Below are 24,884 nucleotides of genomic sequence, written 5' to 3'. Positions count from 1 at the left end.
GTTAAATCAACTTTACTCCAATATAAAATAAAAAGTTAAAAGATATATATGTCTTCAAACTTGTAGAAGGAAATTTAGACTTCTAAAAGAAGTCAAGAAAACATGGGGAAAAGAATGAAGTAAACAAAAATACATGAGGATGGCAAAAGTAAGCCCCCAATACAATATTGATTATAAGAAACATAAACGGTTTCACTAATCAAAGAGACTCTAGATTGAAAAAGGAAAAAAAAAAAAACCCTTACTATGTTGCCTACAAGGGATTCAGTAGAAAAGGACACAGAAAGAGTGGAAAAAAAAAAAAAAGGGGATGAAAAACACTAGCAGGCAAGTATGGAAGGGGAAAAAGTCTCCTGGTTTTTAATGCAGTTTTGATAGAGGAAAAAAAAGAAAACATCCTGATAGAAGGAATAATTGATCAATAAGACACAATGATCACATGAACATATATACTCCTGAGTATACAGCTTAAAAATATAAAAAGCAATAATCAGTAAAACTATAAGGAGAAATAGGTAAGTCAACAAATAACACATCCTTTTCAGAAACTGGTAGCTAAGGAAAGATAGGAGACTTAAAAACACAACAGACTCAAATGAATAAATACATACAGAAGAAATTTTCACTCAGCACTGAATACACAGTCTTTTCCAACATATGTTGACCATTTACCAAAAAGAATTGCGTTTCAAAGTAAGCCTAAACAAATTTCAAAGAATCAGTATACTCTTATTATAATGTAAAAGAAAATTAGAAAAGAATCCTGAAATGTAAGTATAACATGACCAAAGTCTTGTCTAATGCTAAGTCTAACCATACTGGGATAGACTAGAAACAAACAAAAGTATACTATAAAATAACCTTTGGTTATTTAAATCAGGAACATTAATTAAGAAGGAAATTATGATATACTTAGATATGAATGACAAAGCACTTCATATCAACATTTAACAGTTTAATGATACTGAGAGAAACTGACAGCTTTAAATATACTTATGGAAGAGCAAAGAAAGACTGAAACAAATGAGCTAAGTATTAAAAGAAATGCAGCAAGGTACACCCAAGGAAGGAAATAATAAAGGGCAGAACAGAGAATAGAATTACAACAAAAACCACTGAAAGCAAAAATTTTTCTTTGAAGAAAATCAGTAATGTAGGCAAACCCCTGGCAAGTCTGAATAAGGGGAAAAAAAAAAGACATAATGAAAAAAATTTAGAATGAAAGTAGAATTACACAAAAGTTTAAAATATAAATTGTACACATATAATTCCATGTGTATGATTTTTGAAAACCTAGGAAAAATGGACAAATTTCTGCAAAATTGGCATACCTTTGACCCAGAAAATATAATTCAATAGCTATGAAAAAAATTAAAATGGTAATCCCACACTTAGACAATTTTATGGGGACTCTGACTTTCAAGAGAAGATAATCCCTATCTTGTAAATTTCTGGCCATCAGATAAAGAGGGAAAGGTGCCCAAATCATCTGATGAGACTAATGTACCTTGATTCCAAAAACAAATGAAGATAGTGCAAGAAAATAATGTATGGGTCCATTTTTCACTTATGGATACAGATTATAAACTTCAATAAAATACTGACCAAATGATTCCAGGAAGGTATTTTGAAAAGAATAAATTATATGATCAAGTAAGATTTATCCCAGGAATGCAAGGATGGTTACATGCGAGAAAAGTTAACATTACAATTCACTACATTAATGGTCTCAATGAAAGAAATCACACGATTAACTCACAGACTCAGAAAAAGTATTTGATAAAAGTAACACCTCTATCTGGTTTTAAAAAATCAGAAAATTAGGAACAGAGGAGAAACTCCTTAACCTGACAAAGACATGTAAGCATCATATTTAACGAAGAGACTAGGAAAGCATTCCCTTTAAAATCAGATATAAAACAATGATGCTGCTATCATCACTTCTGTTTAACATGGAACTAGAGAGCTTAGTTACAAGATGGGAAAAAGAAAAGATACAAGGATTGGAAGCTTAGTGACAAAACTCTTACTTCTTTGCAGATACTATCATCAACAGATAAATATCAGAATTACTATGAGAATTCACCATGGTTGCTGAATATTAGATCGATTTAAGAAATTAATACTGAGACGGTGTGCTCAGTAAAGTCTAGTTCTCTTCCTTTTCCATTTGGGATGCTGTACTTTTTTGGGCCTCAATTCTCCAAACATTCTTATTCAAGACCATTTTTCTTCCTTCCACTGTTTCCCAGAGCTCAGTCTTTAATCCTCAGCATGTTATATATTTAAAAAAATCTGATGGCTCTCCAATTTGTCTCCAGGCTTGCCTTCATATCCAGCTTCCAGCTCTGCATTTCCATCTGTCCAATGTTCTCTCTAATTCCTATTCATCACACACACCACCCCCTTCTGAAACTAATGGCCGCAGCCGCCTCCCCACCCCCACCAACTCCTCCTTGTCAACTGGATTAGTGTCATTATCATCATTCTCAGTGTCGTCCAGGCATAAGATCTTTGACTTGTATTTTTCCTTCCCTGAAGACAGCGGTTATTCAAGAAATGTTTGTTGAATTAAAGATCTGCCAATGTTTCTTTAACTTACATTTCCATTCTTACTGTTACAGGCTTAATCCAAAGCCTCATTTCCATATGCTTATTAGATCAGTATAGCTGCCTGCCACATTCTTCCTAGGTCATGGGGTTCCATTACTAAAGCTGATCGGTGATTGGCCCTTTTCTATAAAGTTGAAAAGTATAACTGTCATGATAGGGTGTAATCAGCCACAAACAACCCATGAAGCAAATGGGTGTGACGGTATTCCAAAAAAACATTATTTACCAGAACAGGTGGTGCGCTGACCTCTGAAGTAAAATATCAAGTTTTTTCAAACCAAACCTTTCCTTATCCCTGATAATTCAATATAGAATCCAATTATCTGGGTAAAAGAAAATCTAATTTACTTTCTTTTTTACATACAACAGTGGTTGCCAGCTAGAAATTAAAATTAATTACTTAGGTATGCTGCTCATTACTTTCAAGACCTTATTTTCCCTTTAAATTTACAGACCTTGTAAGTATAATTTACTGGAAATTACATCAATAGTATTGCAAAGGCAGGACAAATTGGAAGAGTTGGCAGCCAAGTAATCTTTCTGTCTTTTATGGGAGAATATATCAGGAATGATAGAAGCTGCCAATAAAAAATTTGTTTCAATGAAGCAGATTAGGATGACATTGATGGGCTTTTGATTTCAATAAGTGGGAAAGGCCCAGAATTCTGCGAGCTATAGGAAAAAATAGCCACTTGTTCCCTCTAGACCTTGAAATGAAACTTGATTATAAAAAAGATACAAAAACAATGCAGAGTGGCAGCTCAGAAGAATCCTACTGTTCTAGACTTAAAGCAGTCATTCTTTTTCCTATATTAAAATGGGACATGGGCTCCCCCAAGTTATCTATCTATCCAACCATCCACCCATCCACCGGCTAACTAACAATATCTAACTAACAATATCTAATCTCCCTTGCCCTCCTTTACAAACATGGAAAGAACCAAGATCTATGAAATGAACAATAAATTCTTTACAAATACCTAAAATGGAATAACTAACATTTATAACAATATTTATGCACTTAGGTGCTTGCCAATGTGACTGATAATGAATGACTACCTAAAACTTTCCAATAGCTTCAGTCTATATATTCAAATAAAATCCAAATTTCTCATCATGGCCGACAAAGTCCTACATGGCCTGGTGTCTGCTAACCTCTTGGACATGTCCTGATCATACTTAGTATGCTGCAATCACAATGGTCTCCTCTGCTCTGCAGACATGCCCAGCTTGTTCTGGTGTTAGGAGCCCTTCATCTGCCATGTCCCTGTAATGCTTTGTCCACAGCTTTACATGCCTCATTTCTCCAGGTGTCAGTTCCAATGAGACTGTCCCTAGAAGCTTCCTCTGACCATCCAATTTAAACTAGTCTCCATCACTCTATATATAACTCTGCTTTGTTGTTTTCAGTACTTGTGTCAGAATCTGGAATTACGTTGCTCATTTATTTTCAGCACACCATTCTCTCTATATACATCAATGAAGGCAGATTCATGAGAAGGGACTTTGTCTGTGGGTCACCACTGAATCTCTAATACCTAGATGAGTGCTTGACACATAGTAGGCCCTTAGTAAATATTAAGTAATTAATATTTGTTGAGTAAACAAGTGATCATCTCTGTTATACTCATCAGGCTCTGGTTATTCGAAGTGTTGGGAAATCTCTAAATCCTAGAGGTGACCTAAAGGCAGCAGGATCTTACAGAGGAACTATGGACACGAATACTCTAACTCTGATAAAGAGGAGCACGTAAAGTTTCAGGTAAGCAAGATGAGTAAGCTCTACAGATCTGCTATACAACGTCGCACTTACAGTCAACAATCATGTATTGTACAGTTACACATTTATTATGAGGGTATATCTTATGTTAAGTGTTCTTACCACAATAAAAAAAAGAGTGTTTGGGCTTCCCTGGTGGCGCAGTGGTTGAGAGTCCGTCTGCCGATGCAGGGAACATGGGTTCGTGCCCTGGTCCAGGGAGATCCCACATGCCGCGGAGCGGCTGGGCCCATGAGCCATGGCCTCTGAGCCTGCGCGTCCGGAGCCTGTGCTCCACGACGGGAGAGGCCACAACAGTGAGAGGCCCGCGCACCGCAAAAAAAATAGTGTTTGTAGAAACTGAAATTAGGAAGATTTAAAAACAGCTGATAGTACTTTGGACACATTCTGAATTTAGGGTAAATAACCAAAAAGCTGAGCTGTTAAAAGAGAATTTAGAATTACCTGGGGGTGTGTGGTAAGCAAGGAGGATCCAGAGACGTAAGACACTTTCTCATAATGGGATTGGATAATCCAGTTGGAGCTTCCAAGGGCATAGCCAGAGCTTAAAGGAGTCACCTGGACTGCACCAAAAAGTTCCTAGAAAAGAACCACAATAAGAATGTGTGATGAGCATTCAGCAGTACAGTCATGCCAGATAAGTTCACAGGGAAAAATAACAGAAACATTCTTCTCCACTTAGAAGCTATTTTCAAGTGAACCAGAAAGTTTAAAGTAAAACAGAAAGATGATGGAGACCATTTGGGAGACACATCCGACAGTCTTTACTTGTCACATCTCTGAGAGATTCAGTCTATCCACATGGCACCAGGCACCTAGGCCTCACTCATTAAAAGGCAGAGATGCTATATTATGAAACAGACCAAAGAGACAAATACTTCGGTTTTCTTCTTCTTCTTTTTTTCCTTCCCTTTCCAGGTTAGGAATTAATATCTTGGTTGTTCTGTACTTAGTGGCTCTGGGCACAAGTTAACAGGAATGGGAACCCTTATCATGATCAGGTCAGAGGTCAAAAGTTATACTTGCCAAATTATTTCTTGATCTCTTTTATTCTGTTTCCTATTTCACTAGTCCAAAATTTGTAAAGTGGTGTCACTGTTCTAAAGTAAACAGGATGAGATGCCTTTCTCCTGACTCATTACATGCTAGCTAGCGATGGGGAATGTAAGGGTTAGGAAAGAGGGCCAATAAGAACCTGGGAAAGATGGAGGAAAACAACAGATGTTCTATCTTTTCACTATGTACTAGTACAAGATTTGTAGTGACTGAGTGGCTTAAAAAAGGAAACTAGGGACTTCCCTGGTGGCGCAGTGGTTAAGAATCCGCCTGCCAATGCAGGGGACACAGATTCGAGCCCTGGTCTGGGAAAATCCCACATGCCATGGGACAACTAAGCCCGTGCGCCACAACTACTGAACCTGCACTCTAGAGCCCCCGAGCCACAACTACTGAAGCCCACACTCCTAGAGCCTGTGCTCTGCAACAAGAGAAGCCACCGCACGAAGAGTAGCCCCCGCTCACTGCAACTAGAGAAAGCCCATGCAGCAATGAAGACCCAACACAGCCAAAATAAATTAAAAAAAAAAAGATACTTTAAAAAAAAGGCAGTATAGGATCCTTCCAAAGAACAACAGTATGAATCGAAAACATTCATCAGTCACTTAAAATCATATTAACACTCACAATTTTCTGAGAATATCCCACCAGCTGGATTTTACTAAGGGCAGAGTTCACCTCTTGCATTGTATAGCATCTTCTCCAGGTTGAGACCTCTACTGCATCCTTGAGAGGAGAAGGCAGCAGCCTGCAAATGTATCATAAAGTCAGTTCTTATCTATAGAGGATTCTGTTCAAGTAATTTGTCCATTTAATCTAAGTTGTCCAACTTACTGGCATATCTGAATGTTCACAGGAATCTGTTATAATTGTTTTTATTTCTGTAAGGTTGGTAATACTCTCCCCTCTTTCATTTCTGACTCTAGTAATTGCAGTATTCTCTCCTTTTTTTCTTGGTCAATCTAGCTAAAGGTTTGTCAGTTCTGTTGATCTTTTCAAAGAATCAACTTTTGGTTTCATTGATTTTTCTCTATTGTTTTTCTATCCTCTATTTTGTTTATCCAGCATATAGCTGGGTCTTCTTTTTGTCTTTTTTTTTTTTTTAAACCCATGTGATAATCTCTGTCATTTGATTGAATTGCTTAAGCCATTCACATTTAATGTTATTACTGATGTAGCTGGCTTATGTCTGCCAATTTAATTTTAGTTTTCTATATATTACACATCTTTTTTGTTCCTCTATTCCTCCCCTACTACTTTTTAAAAACAGTACGTGAATATTTTCTGATATAGCCTCTTAATTCCTTTCATGATTTGTTACTTTTTTTTTTTTTTAGTTATTTCCTTAGTGTTGTTCTGGGGCTTATCATATACATCTTAATATAGAGCATTTCTGTATGACACCTCACATTGTCTTCCCTGTTCACAAAAGATAAATGAAATAAACATTACTCGTGGGCCTGCAAAGCTACAGAAAAGAACTGGGTTAAACACAACTGAGGCTTGGCAGAAAGCAGAAAATAAAACATATTTTGCAGGTAGGCGGGGCGGGGAGAGCGCGGGGCCGGTGGGAGGACACGCGGCGCACCGCAGGTCCCATGCTGCGCTGCGACCCCCCACGCCCCTGCCGCCTGAGCCGCCCCTCGCGTCCTTAACTGGTCCACCAAGCGATGCCCGCTGGGCGCCTGCAAAAGTCTGTTGGCTCCCGCTGAAGGGCAGTAGCGCCCCTGAGCCTCCGCGCCCCGCTCCGGCCAGGAGCCTTCACGTAAATGGGTCCAGTCATGCCTCCCAGTGAGAAACCAGAAAGCTCAGGAATTAGTGTCTCCAGTGGGCTGAGTCAGTGTTACCGGGGCAGCAGTTTCTCCAAGGCCCTTCAGGAAGACGATGACCTCGACTTTTCTCTGCCTGCCATCCGATTAGAAGAGGGGGCCATGGAAGATGAAGAGCTGACCAAACTGAACTGGCTGCACGAGAGCAAGAACCTGCTGAAGAGCTTTGGGAACTCGGTCCTGCAGAGCGTCAGCCCCGTCCAGGACCTGGACGATGACACACCCCCATCCCCTGCCCACTCCGACATGCCCTATGGTGCCCGGCAGAACCCCAACTGCAAGCCCGCCTACTCCTTCAGTTGCCTCATATTTATGGCTATTGAGGACTCTCCAACCAAGCGCCTGCCGGGGAAGGATATCTACAACTGGATCTTGGAACATTTTCCGTATTTTGCAAACGCACCTACTGGGTGGAAAAACTCAGTGAGACATAATTTGTCCTTGAATAAGTGTTTTAAGAAAGTGGACAAAGAGAGGAGTCAGAGTATCGGGAAAGGGTCATTGTACAGAGTACAGACAAAGTCTAATCCAGAGTACAGACAAAGAAAGTCTAATTCAGGCTTTGAAAAAGACACCTTATCACCCACACTCGAATGTGTTCAATATACCTCCCGCCTCTACTCAGGCATAACAAAGCACATCAGGTCCACCCCTCTGGCAAGACAGCACCTTCTTTAAGAGAAATGGAACCTTTCTACAAGATCCTGACATTGATGCTGCCTGTGCCACGATGCTTTTGAATACTCTCCGAGATACAAGCAGTTCCTCCAAGAGTGATACAAAACGGAAGGCGGGTTCGGAGCCGAGGCCTGTTTCCTGGAGTCCGCCGTTGCCAATCACTCCCACTTGAATGACAGCAGCCAGGAAGAATGGCCTCACCAACTGCCGGATGCGGACTGAGAGCGAGCCGTCCTGTGGCTCCCTAGTGGGCAGTGGAGACCCAAGGAGGATGACAACTACAGCAGTGCCAAGTCCTTCAGTGCCAGGAGCACCTCGCCTGCCAGCGACTCCATCTCCTCCTCCTTGGCCAACGACCACTATGAGTCTGCCACCAAGGTGAGCGAGAATGGCAGCGAGGGCAGCTTCCAGAGCCACGAGAGCCAGAACGAGACGGAGGAGGATGACAGGAAATGCAGCCCGAAGGAGGCCAAGGATGCTCTGGGGGACAGCATCTATGCGTCCCAGCACAAGAAGCACCAGCACTTCGCCAAGGCAAGGAAGATCCCCAGCGACATGCTGCCTCTCAAAAAGAGATGCTCGGAAAAGCCCCCCGAGAGCGATGACGAGATGAAAGAGGCGGCGGGGTCGATCCTGCACTTGGCGGGGATTCGGTCCTGTTTGAATAACATCACCAATCTGACGGCAAAGGGGCAGAAAGAACAAAAGGAAACCACGAAAAATTAAAAACAAGTCACTGATTTGTTTTGAACTTACAGCCATTTGGTTTCAGCATGTCAGGAGATTTCGAATGATTTGTGGCAATACCAGCAATTTATTATTATTATTTATTTCATTTTTCTTTTTTTTTTTGGTTTGGTATTGTTTCTTTTTTTTTTTTTTTTTAATTTTCCCCCCTCCTTTGTTTTGGACCCTTAAGAATATTATGTTTAAAGGAGACTGAAGCCATAGAACTCATATTGACACTCAGCTGTTTTACAAAAGCTTTGCATTATCTGAAGACAAAACCGAAAAAGCCAAAATTACCATTGTTTCCTCCAGCTTGTCAGAAATCTGTGGCTGAATCCACAGGGATGGCAACGATAATGCCACGGGGATACACATCAGGCACTTAGAAGGCACGTGTGCAAAGTAACCATTGATCAGGCCCAACCTTTAGGTTTAAAAGGTCAAGATGTGCACCCAGTCGGGTTCGCTGAGTGAATGCCCATAAAGCAACTGAGGAGAAGGAAGGACCCCTGGTCCCCCCAAGAGCAGACCCAAGCTCGTGGCACTGGGCATCAAATTGTGCCAGGAAAACCCCTGGCACTGTCCCAAGCGTGTGATGCGGGGGTGGGAGGGCAGTCACCAGTCCTCTGTGCTTCTTAACCGTGAAGCCTAGTAGCATCTTCCGGGGTGGACACTGGACCATTCATATTCAACAGGTGTCAGTGACTCATGAGAAGAGACTGGGTCAGTTTTTAGTGATGTTGCTAATCACTGAATTCTGGTTTACATTAAATTAAGAGAAGGTTCCACAAGCCATAAGCCTGAAGGTTGGTCCTGCACACGCGCGTGTACAAACACAGACACACACACACACACACACAGACACACACACACGAGAAAGAGAGAAAAAAACTGATGCAAAAGACAAGCGTTGTCTTCTTAACTGCCCAAGTGAAAATCAAGTTCCAAGAAATTACAATAGCTGTTAACGAAGGAAAGGGTGGTACAAATCTTTTTCTGTCTGTCAAAACCATTTGATCCAAGTGAAAACAAAACAAAACAAAAAGCTACAGAACATGTTATTAGCATTGTGGTGTATTTTTAAAAGATGAAAGGCACATTGATGGACAAACTAAAGTAAAACACGGCAAAAAAGAAAGGAAAAAAAATTCCTATACTGCCCTCAAAATGGAGTTTGCAATTAATGTTAGTCAGGATTCATCTTTGTGAAAATCAATGCTTTCCACATTCAGCCAGTGTAGCCAGCAGAAATTTCTTTCTTTTTTTTTGGTGGTACGCGGGCCTCTCACTGTTGTGGCCTCTCCCGTTGCGGAGCACAGGCTCAGGACGTGCAGGCTCAGCGGCCATGGCTCACGGGCCCAGCCGCTCTGCGGCATGTGGGATCTTCCCGGACCGGGGCACAAACCCGTGTCCCCTGCATCGGCAGGCGGACTCTCAACCACTGCGCCATCAGGGAAGCCCTCCAGCAGAAATTTCTGATCCACAATGCATGGAATTGCTTTGAAAAAAGAAAAAAATTAAAAAAAGCACAAAAACACAAACTTTTTAAATTCAAAAATAAAGTTCCTGTAAGGTAAACAATGTATTTAGCATGAAGATGAATTATTTTCATGTAAATATAGAAAAGAGAAAAAAAAAACATTTTGCAACCTTCCAGACCAGCATCAGGAGCATCCATTAAAACAAACAAACAAAAATGTGTCATTAGAAAAACATGTTATCATTTGCTCGAACACAATCAAGAATGGGCCTGAAGAGTGACTTCTCTGAGATTCTCTGTACAGTACAGGTGAAGGGCCTTCTGGAGAACTGAACCTGTACGTTAGCTCTGTGCTGTCTCCTAAACTATCACTGAACAACAGTAAAGGGCTTCTCTCTCTCTCTCTCTCACACACACACACACACCACTTCAGACAAAGAGGTGAGAGAAGAGAGAATAGCAACAGCATTTTAGAAAGTGGAAAGGAAAAAGACAAATGATAACTGACTTAGCAGACTGAGGAAACTTCAATTCAAGTGACTTAATACTGCAAACCCACAAAAAGCTCAGCAATTGGAAACAATAGGTATGTCTTGAAGTGAGATTGAAGGTGAGCCTAAACACAAGAAAATTTCTGGGCTTTCCTGGTGGCGCAGTGCTTAGGAATTTGCCTGCCAGTGCAGGGGATATGGGTTCCAGCCCTGGTCTGGGAGGATCTCACATGCCGCGGAGCAACTAAGCCCGTGAGCCACAACTACTGAGCCTGCGCGTCTGGAGCCTGTGTTCCGCAACGGGAGAGGCCGTGACAGTGAGAGGCCCACGCACCGCGATGAAGCGTGGCCCCTGCTCGCCGCAACTGGAGAAAGCCCTTGCACAGAAACGAAGACCTAACACAGCCAAAAATAAATAAATAAATTTATTTAAAAAAAAAAAGAAAATTCCTAGAAAAAACTGATTAAGAAATAGAACCTTCCAATTCTCTTCACCTATTCCATATAGCTCAGCAATTGACCCTTCCCCTCCCGGGCATGTCACCAGATTGTTCTCTGGAGAGAATAAAAATGAGAGTCCGTACTAGGAGAAACCATTGACAATTAGAGGCAGCCACCTTAAGCAAAAGTTTACATACTGAGAGTAACAATTTTCTTCTCCTCAGATCAGAACACCATCAGTTAGGCTTATACCCTGCAGGGTAGGAGACTGGAAGAAGCTTCTCTGAAAAATATGATCAGCACCAAAGAAAAAAACTCAACAAAAAGATACTCACACCAGGGGTTTCACAATGAAATTGCCAAACCAGATTATGCTATAGTGTATTCTATTAAGTCTAGAATATAGAAGATACAACATACAGATAACAGGAGCTCCTTACAGAACTCCAAGCAAGGGAACAGAATAATAAAAACCGTAACTGCGAAATAAAAAGAAACTATACACTGAAAGAACACATTGCATATCTGAAAATACTAACCCAGAAGAATTAACACCAGATATATTCTGGGAAAATATTTACATTATAAAGAAAACAGACAAATAAATCTTTGGCTGTGTGCCAATAAAACTTTATTTATAGAAACAGTGGTAGGCCAGATGTGGCCATAAAACAGAGACTTGGCCGTAGTTGCCACCACTGCTCTAGATTGAAAGGGCCCACTAAGCTCAACACATGAATGTAAACTGTCTTTAGGTCTGAGACATCATCATAAACTTTAAGAACAAGAGAAGATTCTAAAAGTCCACAGAGAGATAAACAGGATACATATCAAAGATGTAGACTCAATAGCATTGGACTTTTCAACAGCATTTCTGGAAGACAGAAGAAAATAGAGCAATGCTTTCAAAATTCTATGAGAAAACTACATCTAACTCACATTTCTATCAGAGCGTGAGAGTAGAATGAAGACGTTTTAGACGTGCAGGGTCTCAGACAATTTACCTCCCATGCGCTCTTTCTCAGGGAGCTGTTGGAGGATGTGCCCTGCAAAATGAAGGCATAAACAAAAAAAAGAAAGGGCCAGAAAACAGAGCTTCTAAGAGAAGAACGAGGCAAAGAAATCTTCAGGATCACAGTGGAGAAAATCCTAAACTGAATGCCATGCAATAGGCCCAAGAGCAGCTGACACCAGGCAGGGCAAGAGTGAAGGCTCTGGGAGACGACTTTTCAAGAAGGTAAAATTGTTAGACCAGCCATCGCGTTTGAACGTACTGAGGAGAAACTTAGACAAATGCGGGAGGGGTTAGAGATAAATTAGTAATATGTACACAGAAAACTAAGCAAATAAGCAAACAAGATAATTACTAACTCAAGGGAAAACAAAGAGTTGTGCAAGAAGAAGAAAAAAATCGTTACAATGTTGTATGGCCAGTGAAGTGCATGTTCTTGGTCATATAAACATGGAATAGAGATTTAGCCAAAAGAGCACACAGATCATGATGTTCCAATTCTCTTCACCTTTGTTTCTCCAGCAACAAAGTATCAACAACTCTTCTCTTTACCTTCTGCATAAACAGGTGAAGATTCTCTTATTTCACTTATCTGAGGATTTTCTTATGTCACTTATCTGTCCTATGTGTAGTGAATTGCTTTAGGTTTTACAATATTTAGTCAATAAATATTTACTTAGCCCCGACTATGGCCATAGAATTTAAGTCCTGTAAGGAATTTAACAGGTACAACATAAAGGCCTGTGCTCACAAGGAACTTAAGTCTAGGAAAAATTTTACAACAGTACAAAGCAACAAAAGAGATGTGGAAAGCCATGAGTCATCCTTGCCTGCACACTTGCCTTCATTCCCAGAAGGGCCTAAAGGATATATTGAAAATGCAAATCTACACATATACACACATACACACACTCCCCTCCTTCACTTTAACAGTGCACCATTCCATTCAGGATAAAATCCAAGACTCTTAGCATGACTTTATAAGGCCTTCTTTATCGAGGTCCTGCCTTGGCCTACATTCTATATACTCAGTTATAAACAGCTCTCGCGGTGCCAGGCTCCCTCAAGCCTGTTAACATTTCACCACAGTCCTCTTCGTCATATTTTGTGTGGACAACACTCCTGCTTTAAAATCTAGACCACCTGTCACCTTTTCTCAGGTCTTGAGATACTTGTCTAGGTCAGGTACACATCGTTTGTGCTCTTTGGGAAGATGGCCCGAGTCTCAGAGCCAGGGAAGTGGCACAGAAGCTGTCTTTGGAGGAGGTTACTGGCAGGGGCCGCTGCTACTGCTTCTGTCTCCTTCCGCACCCCTGCGACTCTCTGCCACCCACTCTGAGGAAGGAGAGGTTTCTCTCAGAGGCACATCATGGGGAAAGTGGAGGATTTACAGACTTGTCTAGATTTAAATCTCAGCACTGCCTCTTCACCTCTGAGCCGGTCTTCTCGTTTGTAAAACAGGGAGAGTATCACTTCCTTTTTAGAGCTGTTCTGTGAGGGATAAATGATACAATGCACGTAAGCGTCTGGCACAGAACAGATGCTGAGTAAGGACTGTCTCCAACCATCTCCAATATACACAGCCATCGTGGCCCCAGAACATTCATTTTCCAACAATACTGTAGTGGACTTCAGTACAGGTGACTGTGCTGAAATCACCCAAGGTAATTTACTCTGATGAGCAGCAATGACTGAACTTGAGTGGCCCAGGCACTGCTCTAGAGGGGCTGAAGGAAGAACCCATATTACTCCCCTGCTTTAGCTCCTCCTTTAAATTCCTCCAGATCAGGGAGCCCCATGGCTTGGGCTTCCTAGGACTGCCCCTCACAAAAAATAAAGACTTCTTACTCTGGGCTGGATAGGAGCAGAAGCGTTTACACCAGAGCTGGAAGGCTATCATGCGAGTGGCTAGAGTGGAGAGGTGGTGAATAACAACGCAGCTCAACCACATCTTTCATCTCAGTTGGATTTGTTTTAATTGCCCATAGCTCTGCCAAGGCCCTGCAACTGAGACACCTCTGGCTCGAGGCTGAGCTAATAAGTCGCACACCAGCTAGATTAGACCCACGTTCTTTAACTGGCCGTAGGTGTGTGGGATCATTTCTGGGCTCTCTATTCTGTTCCGCTGATCCATATGTCTGTTTTATCTGAAGGGCACCAGTAAGTGTGCGCTGAGGTGCTAAAAGCGCCAGGGAGGAACAGACTGGTGAGCCGGAAGAGGAAGGCCAAGCAGGTCCCGATGACTCTGGTGTCAAGTCTGACCTGCTCAGCTTAGGGTTTGGTGGCAGGCAGCTTCTGACAGGGTTCCCCAGGCACCCCGCCTCCCATATTCACCCCCTTGCATGGGTTCCTCCCACTGAGTGTGGGCTGCACCAAGTGGCTTGCTTCTAGTGAAGAGACTGTGACAAAAGTGACAAGATGTCACTCCAAGATTAGGTTACAGAAGACCAAGACTTCCTGCTTGTCCACAGTCTCTCTCTTGCCCTCTTGTTCACTCTGATGAAACCAGCTGCCATGTGGTGAGATGCTCTGAGGAGACGCCCATGTGACAGGGACCCGAGGGAGGCTTCGGCTATCCACCACCCCTGAGGAACTAAATCCTGCCAACCACCGCATGAGGAGGCAAGAATGGGATCCTCCCGGTGGAGCCTGAGATAAGGGCAGCCTGGTGGGAGACCCAGAATTACTAATAAGTTAGGAAGTGTTCTGGGCCATGTTCTAGTACAGAGGCAGTGTTTTAATACCTCAACTCAGCCTGGGCTTTTCTCAGGTCTCATCAATGACATTTTTACAAACTCTAATTGTACAGAACATTTGTAGAAGGTTGGTCTTCATACCTAATTTAGTTGCTTTAGTTGCAATATTCAATAATTTACCTACCCTCTTTTTTCCCTTCATATATCTAAACTGAGGGTAAAATGTTTCCTTCAAAAACTGTTGAAGACCACAGCAAATGAGAAATTACACACACACACGCACACATATGTGTATATATAATATATATTATTAACATTATATATCTATGATATTCAGTGCCTATGAATTCCTCCCCTTCACTCTATGCTTAAATTCTTCGGGTATCTTATTCAGGTACCTTATATACTGACTACACTACTTTCAGATCTAAAACTAATTATTTGCCATTTCTCTCTTTGGAAATGTTAGAGGTTTCCTTTATCACATAGGTTTGGGACTATGTTTTCACAAACAATTTTGATAAGTTTTCTGTCAGCTAGACAAAAGATTTAAATTAGGAATTAGTCAAATGTATTGTTGGCTTTTCCAAAAGAACAAACTTTCAATATTCTTTTGTACAAGGTTAGCTGTCAATGTTTTTCTCTCCTTCCTGGTGTACACTGGCTGATTTTAACCAAGCCAGTCCCCTCTCAATCATGCCATGTTGCTATGTTTTTGCCCACAATGTTCTCTTATCTTGGAGCGATCTCTTCCCTCATTCAAACCCTGCTTAACCTGCCAAACCCAGCTTAAGTCTTGCCACTTAGTATGTAATCTCTGCTCAACAAGCTCCTTGGGTACAGGGACTATGCCTTAAACTTTGGGGGGCATTTCCCTGAAAACTTATAATGCCAGGCACTTGGTAGTTAATGAACAAGTGAGACTGAAGTCCTCTAAATTTCCTATTTATACCCCCAAATTTCTTTCACTAACACCTTTTTTACTCTTTTGAGATATTTAGTCACTTCCTCATTACTTCCTTCTATCTCCTAACATCTTGTCTAACTCAGCTTTCCCTAAAACTCTCCTTATGCTTGAGGCCATAATTAAAGAGGCATTTACAGAGCCATTCAAAGCCATTAGGATTATTGGCTGATGAAGGATAAGTCGGATAAGGAAACCCAATGGGAACTAGTTCTGTTTTTTCTGGCTTTCCAATTTATCAAAGTCAAGTTCTCAGAGTCTAAATGCTTAATAAGTACTTTCTAAAAGATTTCATTTTTTTGTTCTGTTCTTATCACACTTGAGTGCTTAATAAACTTTTTTCCCAGGGCTTGACACCATGCCAGAGCTCTGCTGTCTCTTCTTCCATCCTACCAGCACAACATCATGTGTTTTCTTAAAAAAGCAGGACTTTTAGGTCCACAGGGACCACTTAAAAGCTTGTAAATAAAACACTGGTTGGGCTTTTTCTAAGTGTTTGATGAATGAATGATTGAACAAAATAAATATAAGAGCAGAATACAAAGAATACAAGAAGCAGAAAAGTTTCTTTCCTCTCATTACAGTGAAGTGTGCTTACTATACATGTGAGTGGGGTGGGGTGGAGATGGGTTAGCAGAGTGATCTTTATGGAATTTACCAAAAGTAAAGCCTGAAGATCAAGCACTTCTCAATACTAAACTGAAACCAGATTATAATCCCCGTTTCTTTGTTTTAGATCAATTTCTCTCTCAAAAGTACAAAGGCAATTGCTTAGGCTACCGAAGCATGATAGAAACAATTCTTGAGAGGGGCTAAACCATCTCTGCTTTAATTTTATGCTCATCAAAAACCTCTTACGTATAATTTGATCTCTGTAAGTGGACTTGCTGCCCAGAACAGAGAGTCCTAGACAGATGAACCACCCTAGTTCTGGAGCTAGGCAGATATCTCAGGATAAAGTAATTAAATGGGATTTTTGTTTCTCAGTCAGTATCCTGGGAGTTTAGTTAGCCCAAACCAGTCTTCAGAGGCTAATCAACTCTGAGTGAAATGAAATGATTAAGTTTCTGGAACTGCAAAGGTGAAGAACTACAAAGTTGTGACGACTCCATCAAAGTACTGCCACTCTCTGAGCACCTGCTTAAGGGCATCTTTAAAAACTATAACATAAGCGAAGAGATAGTTTAATTCAATTCTCCTATTTTACAGAAAAGAAGACTGAGTCCCAGAATCTGAATGACACTGCTAACTAGAGGCAACAGTGGGATTAGGAAAACAATCTTCCTTCTACTATACTACTTTGCTCTCATCAGGAAAGGTAGCACTGAAAGATAAATAAGGCTGTGGAAGGCAGACGTGTGCTGGTTACTGAAAGAGGGTTATGTGAACCAAGCGTATCATTAAAGGGAGAAAGGCTGTTGCTGTTTACTGAGCACCTACTGTGTGCCTGGCACTGTTTTAAGGACTTTACTTGTATTACTCATTTAGTCCTCACAACAACCTTGTGAAGTTGCTAATATTATTCCTATTTTATAAACGAGGAAACAGAGTCTAGAAGAAATAAACTTCTGCAGCTAAGAAGCAGATCTGGAAGGAACTCAAACACCAGTCTATTTGACCTCCAAGCCCATAGCTTTAATTTTCTTCCTACTACATAGTTAGACCTGATAAATTCCTCTATAAATACCCAAGGAGTGTCAGAGCAGAGGAACTTCAAGTACAATATGCTTTTTAAAAAAATTTTATGTCTTCTAAAAGATATAAACCCACATTTTAAGCTCTGAGTACTGAAAACTGCCATAACACTTCAGCCAGGAATATATTAATGCATAACTCCTTAATGCTTGTCAGAGGATTATGACAATACCCTGTAATGATTTATTCTTAATTATAATTGTAAATTTCTAGTCTTATACAAAAAATGCTGCCCTTATATTAAAAATACTAGAGACTGGGTAAGTTTCTTCAGTGGAATATTGTGCTTTAAATTTTCCCATTAAAAACCTAAATTTTGAAGTGTGTATGGGAATGTCAGAGGCTCGAAAATTACACTGTAAGGGATTCTCCTTTTCCTACCCTTCAAAAATCTCTTTTTCAAGAAGTATAAGCTACAATGTCAAAATGAGAAAGAAGGATGGCTAACTTCTAAATAAATCTCAGGGAGCAGTGTCGACTGAGGCAGGGAGTCAGGCAGCTGCCAAAAAGCAAGAGTAATTTTTTTTTTTTTTGGTAAACATACTAATACTAAATCAAATGCTAATTCAAACTAACTTCCTGTGATTTAAAGGAATTTGTCAGAAACCAATGAATCTGAAAGATTTTAATTCGTTTTTTTTTAGTTGGTCTTATTCTTAAGCTACTAAGATGCATTAATTCTTGACATTTAACCAAGAGACTGCCTGTAAAGGTTTAAGTATAAGTCAAAACCTGGGGGCTCGAATCCAACTCATGGAGGTGTTTTGCTTGGATCATACAGAATTTTACTTTAATGTGAGAGCCAACATTTTTTAAAGATGAAAAAAAAATCACATTTAAAACATCCAGATCTTGAGCTTCTTTAAAAAAGAAAAGGGATGATTTGGCAGTGATGCACTCACTTTCCCATACGGACAAAAGTCTGCTGAAGCTGTGTGTCAGCTGCCCCTTTAGAGAGGTGTGGTCACTGGTCCACAATTCCTGGCAGCCCACCTCACTCCTGTACTTACCTATAAACCCCTTCCTCATCCCTGGAGGCATCTGAGTTTGTGACCCCTATTTTATAGGAACTGGACAAGGAGAATGCAGGAATTAAAAAAAAAAAAAATAGAAGACAAAGCCCACATCACTTAGTCACTGTACTAGACAGCAAAAACAAACAAACAAACAAAAACAAAAAACCCCAGTGCTTCTCAATACAGTATGTCACAGTATCTTGGGACACTTGATATCAACTAGCTCATGACGGAGGGAACTTTTAAAGTGGTGTAAATCCTTCAGCATAAATGTTCAAATGCAGCACTTTTAGTATTCTGGCCCAAGATTAAATTCTAGGTGAATATTTCAAAAGAATTCTCTTATCTGATGTCAATTAAAAAATAGCTCCTCAAATTTTTCTACCACTTCTAATATTTATGCTGAGTTTCTCCAAGAGAAAAACAGGACACAGCTTTCTTGGTTTGTCTAACACCTCAGCACAATCTTTCCAATAATTAGACTCTTCTCTTTGTCTGTCAGTAACTATGGCTCATCTCACACTCAAGAGCCAAAACAAAATGCTTGACCAGGATCAGAACTGTGGTCAGGATGCATGAAGTAATGAAATACAGTCTCCGACTGGCCCAACTTCTTGCTCCTCTACCAAGTTAGCTCCTCAACAGCTTCTGATTTTTGCCCACCTGGTGGCGAGACAGCAAATTCAAGGTTTTTTTTTTTTTTTTTTTTTTTTTTGCGGTGCGCGGGCCTCTCACTGTTGTGGTCTCTCCCGTTGCAGAGCACAGGCTCCAGACGCGCAGGCTCAGCGGCCACGACATGGGCCCAGCTGCTCCGCAGCATGTGGGATCTTCCCGGACCGGGGCACGAACCCACGTCCCCTGCGTCGGCAGGCGGACTCTCAACCACCGTGCCACCCGGGAAGCCCCAAATTCAAGGTTTTATTTTCAACTAGCACCTTTGTTAAAAAGGGCGATTTCCTAAGCACCTTAGGAAATAACTTTCTGGTCCCCTCCCTAGTCCTCTGCTCCTTCAAGTTCAACTCACCTTTTTCCCTAATATATGATGGCCCTTTTTTTGGTGAGCCAGTTATCTTGTATTTTACAAAGAATGGGAAGCAAAGAAAACTGCCAAGGACTCTGCCCAAGGTCACAGAAAAAAAAGGCAAAATAAGGACTTGGACTTCCTTAAGACTTAGCCCAGGGTTTGGGATTCAGGAAACAGTGACCTTTGAACATCATTTCTGGTGTGCCAAAATTATTTGTGGCAGAATATTTAAGGGTATAAATTTAAAAGGAGGAAGTGAGGGAAGCCAAGGTGTACGTGTTCCATAGAGAAAGAAAACAAAGTCCTCAGGTTTCTAAGGAGGGAGATGGAGAGAAGTGAGTTGAATGTGGGCCAGTGGGCATGTGGGAGAGGGAGAAAAGGGGAAGGAGGCACGCAGTGAGCAGGAGGAAGGGAGCTGAGAATAAGCACGTACAACGAGGACGGGAGGGGACCTGTACCGAGTGGGTGGGCAGATAGATCAAGGAAGCCATCCATGTGTACAGAGAAGACTCAGACAAGTGCGTGTCCAGAAGGCGTTTCCTAATGAGAAGCCAGACAGACACCATATCCCCAGTCAAGGAAACAGAGAAACAAGAAGATCCATAAAACACAGGAGAAAATGTACACAGTTATGTTACTTCTCCCCGCACATGAGAGGGGGCTCACATGCCCGTGAGAAGCCTGTATGTGGCTGAGAAGTAGCCCAGCACAAGCATTAAGGGCATGGACTCTGGAACCAGACTAGCCCGGCTGCCTGGGTTTGAATCCAAATCCTACTGCCCACTAGTTGGCTGACCTTGAATAACTTACTTAACCTCTCTGTGCCTGTTTTCTCCTCTGTAAAATGATAATGTTAAAGAACTAAGTGAATTAAATAAAGCACTGAGAAGAGTGTCTGGCACATAACAAGTGCTACATAAGTTAAATAAAATAAATAACGTACAAAAAGGAATGCATAAAGCAGGAGACTCACGTGCTCAAACTCTGAGACAGTTACAGTGTAAAAACCACAGCATATTCTCCTAGCTACATATTCATATCCTTGTAGAAAGAATGTCACAAAACCCAAGACATTCTAAAGTTTAGTTGAGTAGATGGCAAACAAATCACGGACCTAGAGGGAGAGAGAACCCAGTGGCGAGGTAGCTGGAGAAGAGTGGACTTGGGTAGGAGTGTGAGGAACACACGTTACCTAAGAAGTCACAGATGGGCTTTTACTCCAGACTCTGGACGCCAGGCCTGGATGGCTGGGGCTGCGGTGCCGGGAGGTGAGGGCAGCAGTTGGCAGGGCTGGACCAACTGCAGTATGTTAGGGCTGACTCGTGTCCTCTGCTGCCGATCAGATATGAGAGTGGAAGTAGAATCAAGCTGCCTCCTGCCTCCTCTACTGCATTTCTACTTACTTCACCTCATCATCTACAGCCTTAGCCCAGGCCTTTGTTCTCTCGCCTGGGTTTCTGAATCAGCTCTGCCGCTGGGCTTCCCGCCCCCATCTCTGCACCCCCATCCATCCTCTCTTATGCTTCCAGGGTTACTTCCCCTAAAAAAATATGCGATCACGTCATTCACCACCTTGTCAACCTCCCCTGATGGGCTTCCCGCTCTCAATAATAAAAAGTTCCATCTTGACACAGCAGATGCTTCATTATCTTGCTCCAATGTCCCTGTCTGGTTTTGCCTTTCACCTCTTTACTCAGCTAATTCTAACCCACCCTGAATGTCTCACTGTTCCCTAATATACTATATCCTACGGTGCTGTGCCTGGACCCCACTTTACGACCCTTTCTATCAGGAAAAGTCCTTTCCTTCCTCTGAGACCCACCTTAATTGTCATCTCCTAAGGAATGTCCTCCTCAGTTTCCTAAGCAGAGAAAGTTCTTCATTTTCTGAGTGCCTACAGCATTGTGACCAAGCATCTCTTATAATACATGCCACCCAAGACTGTAATTTAGCTGTTTTAATTGTCCGATTTCCCATTAACCCCTCAGCACCTCATAGAGACAGCCAACTGTTTTACTTATTTTTAAAAACTCCCGGACCTAGCATACTACCTTGCGTATGGTATGGTTGCCTCTCAAATACGACGGCTGAATCAAACACAACCCTTCCATAACACAGGGAAAGGGGAATCTTAATTCTAACAGTATAAACGTTTGAGCAGAAAATACGGTAACATTTGAGACTGTTCTGCAAAGCCCCCAGCTCTAGTACCATGGGGGGTAGACGGCCTGCTGCTTACCGCTGAATATCCTTGTTCTTCCACAAGGAGGCAGACTGAGCCTTGGGCACGCGTTCAATGAAGTTCACCAACTCTTCCATGAGAAGCCTGAGTTTAAACAAAGAAAGTGAGGAACACTCAAAAAGGAATCAGAAAAACATGGCACTCTTAACACTGTAGCCAAGAGAAGCGGGCTTGCCTAACCGCCCTGCCCAGTCGTCTTTCCTCTCTCTGCTGCACATAAACGTGGGCACCATTTTACATAAAGTTGAACAAAAACCTAGCCTTTGCGTTGAATTTTCATGTTAAAAATTCTGAATGTAAATGATTTAATTCATAAGCCTGGTGTGCTTCTTGTCTCTAAACACTGAAATATATAAGGCTATGGTTTAACTCACACTCTTAAGACCTCTGCCTTTATTTATTTAGGTAATTAAAAATACAAAAGGAGAAATAGTTAAATGAGCATGAAGTACCTGATTTTGGTGGCAGCAGAGGTGGGGGTAGGATTTTTTTTAATGACAATATTAAATGGACATGTAAAACATGGAAGAATACTCTAAGGCCTAATCCTAAAACTCTACTCAAGGACCTGCCAGAGGACAGGCTCTGCAGATCACAAGTTGGATCACCACAGAATCACAACTGAGGGAATCTAAGAGATGCCTCACTCAACTGGATCAATGATCCCATGCTCTGAGGAATACATGGGAACAGAGCACTGATGGGGCCCTGGATGGCTAGGGGACGAACAAAAACCTAGAAATAGACTTTCAACACCTTGAATCCCCTACATAATCCAGTATAGATGTTCCACATTGACTTAAATCCTCTCCCAATAAACACACAGACATGGCAAGCCATAAATTTATTAGCATTTGAATGCCGAACAACTTCATTTCCACTTATTTACTTATTCCTAACACTATCATCGTCTTTCATCTGCTTTTTCTTTTTTAATTGTCTTTCATCTTGAAGGAGCAGTACCAGTTCCAGCATTCTAAGATCCGGGATCCAGGCTCATTATTGTTCTGGCTGTAGTTTTCTGGAGAACAGACTGGTATGTCCATCCTCAGGCTTTAACTTTCTCAGACTAGAATCTAATGTTTTCAGCTTGTCCTCTCACCAAAACTGTTACATCACCTTGAGTGCTTTACTTTCCTACAATGTCTCTTCCTCAGATCCTTTATGTTTTCTTGTACACACTGCAGGTTAATATGGTTTGACACAAAAACAAGGACACATTTTGTTTCATTTCTGGTAATTCCATCGTATTGGACTTCAGTCAGATTCTAGAACCCAAAGCACTTAGATCCTGTATTTCGGGTCTTGATAGTATTACCTTACACCACACTTCTTTGTTTGCTTCAACACAATTCTTTTCTTCTGGGGTAATTTTTTTCTCACTAAATGATTCTATGGTTACTTGAAGCAACCATCTGTCCCATGGAGGCTTGGGAGGGGCAGGGGAAGAGACAGCACAGCATTCTCAGAGTCAAAGAAAGGCTCTGAGGTTTTTATTCCATACAGTCCCAAGTTTCACTATGTCAACAGTACAGACAACGTAACCATCTAATTACCCTGTTTTCTACAAGCCGTCCCCATTTCTAGTCTGCACTAAACCATAAAAGGGGGGAAATTTTGAAAGCAAAGTAGTAAAATTTCTTCCTCTTTTCTTAAATGTGCTGTGTTCCTTTCTCTCCCGAAGCTCTCTGCACTGCATCCTGGTGGCATCCTACTGAATGATACTTCCCCTAATTAGTATCATCTGCACAGAGGAGCTGTCTCTGCAAACTCCATGTTCCCGTTTTTCTTAAAAAGACTAACAACCATTACTCGCAGCATCAGTCTCTAGGCAACTCCAAAGAACATTTGTTTTATCTGGAGAGTTGTCTATTCGTGCCTGTTCTCTGGGTCAGCTGCTCAGAGGGAAATAACAATCCCTCCTCGCACAACACTCTATTAACAGTCACCACTGAAGGGAGGAGCTCGCCAGCCACTCTCTAATGGCACAAGAAGAAATGCTCTCACCTGCCGATCTGAACGGAGGGCTCTGTGGCATAGACCGTGCCTGTGAACCCCGTGTGCTCAGTGATGTAGGGCAGAGCCATCATGCAGTGATAGTTAGAGATGAGGATCACATCTACCGTAGACAGATCTATTAGCTCGGTCTGAAAAGAAAGGGGAGGGAATGACAGATATCTGTGTGGGGCACACAGATCAACGTGATGGGACTGAAAAATTATGTTGCCAGAATGCAGAGGAGTGGCTTTGGTACTACAGAATAATAATGCCTTTCCTGCAACACTTCTATTCTCTCATTTTAGGATATTTCCTAATGTTGCCATTATGTGGCAGGACAGGATGGCTACTGATGAGAGTGCAGCCCGTCCACCAGAGGTGCTCTGATTCTACTAAAACAGAGTTCTACGAGTCAGACATACGAGGATGAACGACAACAGGACACTTCAGCAGCTGCTGCCTGGCAGATGGAACCAGGTAACACGAAGCAGACAGCACAGTATCAGCCGTGTGGGAGAGGCACACAGAAACCAGCTCTTCAAAAGTCAAATGCGGGAGGCAACTCTTTTTGGAGTAACTTCTGACCACTAGTGTTGGGTATAGAGCCCCCCGCAAACGTAGTGGCAGAGTCATAAGAGGAGGTTATACTCTTGTGTTCTACCCTAATCACAACCCCCGCTCTACCCTTCACTCCATTATTAAGGTCATGTGAAAAGGGAAAAGACAGGTTGGCAGGTGAGAAAAAAATGCTACCCATGTTTGGTAAATTTTTATGAAAACTCTTTTAGTAGAAGGGAACTTTTTTCCCGTAAGTGTAAGTCCTACCTGCCTTTTAAGGCTCAATTCTCTTCTTCCACTAAGCCTTCCTTATTTGCCCAGACGAAAGAAACCACTTCTTCCTCTGAACTGTCAAGGCACTTTATGAATATCCCTCTTGTGGCAGTTATTCTTCTGTATAAAGGCAGGCAGCTCAAAGTTATCATTTTGTCCCCCCAAAACTGAATGTCTCTGAGCTCAAGAATCCTATGTGACTCATCTCTGTCCCCTCCCCGCTGTGGTAGCCAGGACATAACAGGCCTTGGCGCACTGTTGTTGGAGGATTGCATCGTTATGAGCAGCACCCTCTGTGGAGAAAAGTGA

The 24,884-nt window shown here is 41.7% G+C and overlaps 1 protein-coding gene and 1 pseudogene across 2 annotated transcripts in view; one reads left to right on the top strand and one right to left on the bottom strand.

Annotated features, from left to right (window-relative positions):
• INTS9 (integrator complex subunit 9) overlaps positions 1-24,884 on the bottom strand; it is a 110,076-nt gene that overhangs the window by 38,361 nt on the left and 46,831 nt on the right. For both annotated transcript variants that reach the window (XM_007466149.1, XM_007466148.1), the window contains 4 exons: positions 23,754-23,893; positions 21,744-21,830; positions 6,077-6,197; positions 4,838-4,972 (listed from right to left, as the gene is read on the bottom strand). In XM_007466149.1, coding sequence (XP_007466211.1) covers positions 4,838-4,972; positions 6,077-6,197; positions 21,744-21,830; positions 23,754-23,893 — 483 coding nt within the window. The remainder of the gene's footprint in view (positions 1-4,837; positions 4,973-6,076; positions 6,198-21,743; positions 21,831-23,753; positions 23,894-24,884) is intronic.
• Positions 7,219-8,682, top strand: LOC103077950 (forkhead box protein N3 pseudogene; annotated as a pseudogene).

The sequence above is a fragment of the Lipotes vexillifer genome, unplaced genomic scaffold (genome assembly GCF_000442215.2).
Source record: "Lipotes vexillifer unplaced genomic scaffold, Lipotes_vexillifer_v1.1 scaffold308, whole genome shotgun sequence".
NCBI classification, from domain to species: domain Eukaryota; kingdom Metazoa; phylum Chordata; class Mammalia; order Artiodactyla; family Lipotidae; genus Lipotes; species Lipotes vexillifer.
The sequence above is the reverse complement of the archived record's forward strand: the minus strand, read 5'-3'. Positions and strand labels throughout refer to the sequence as shown.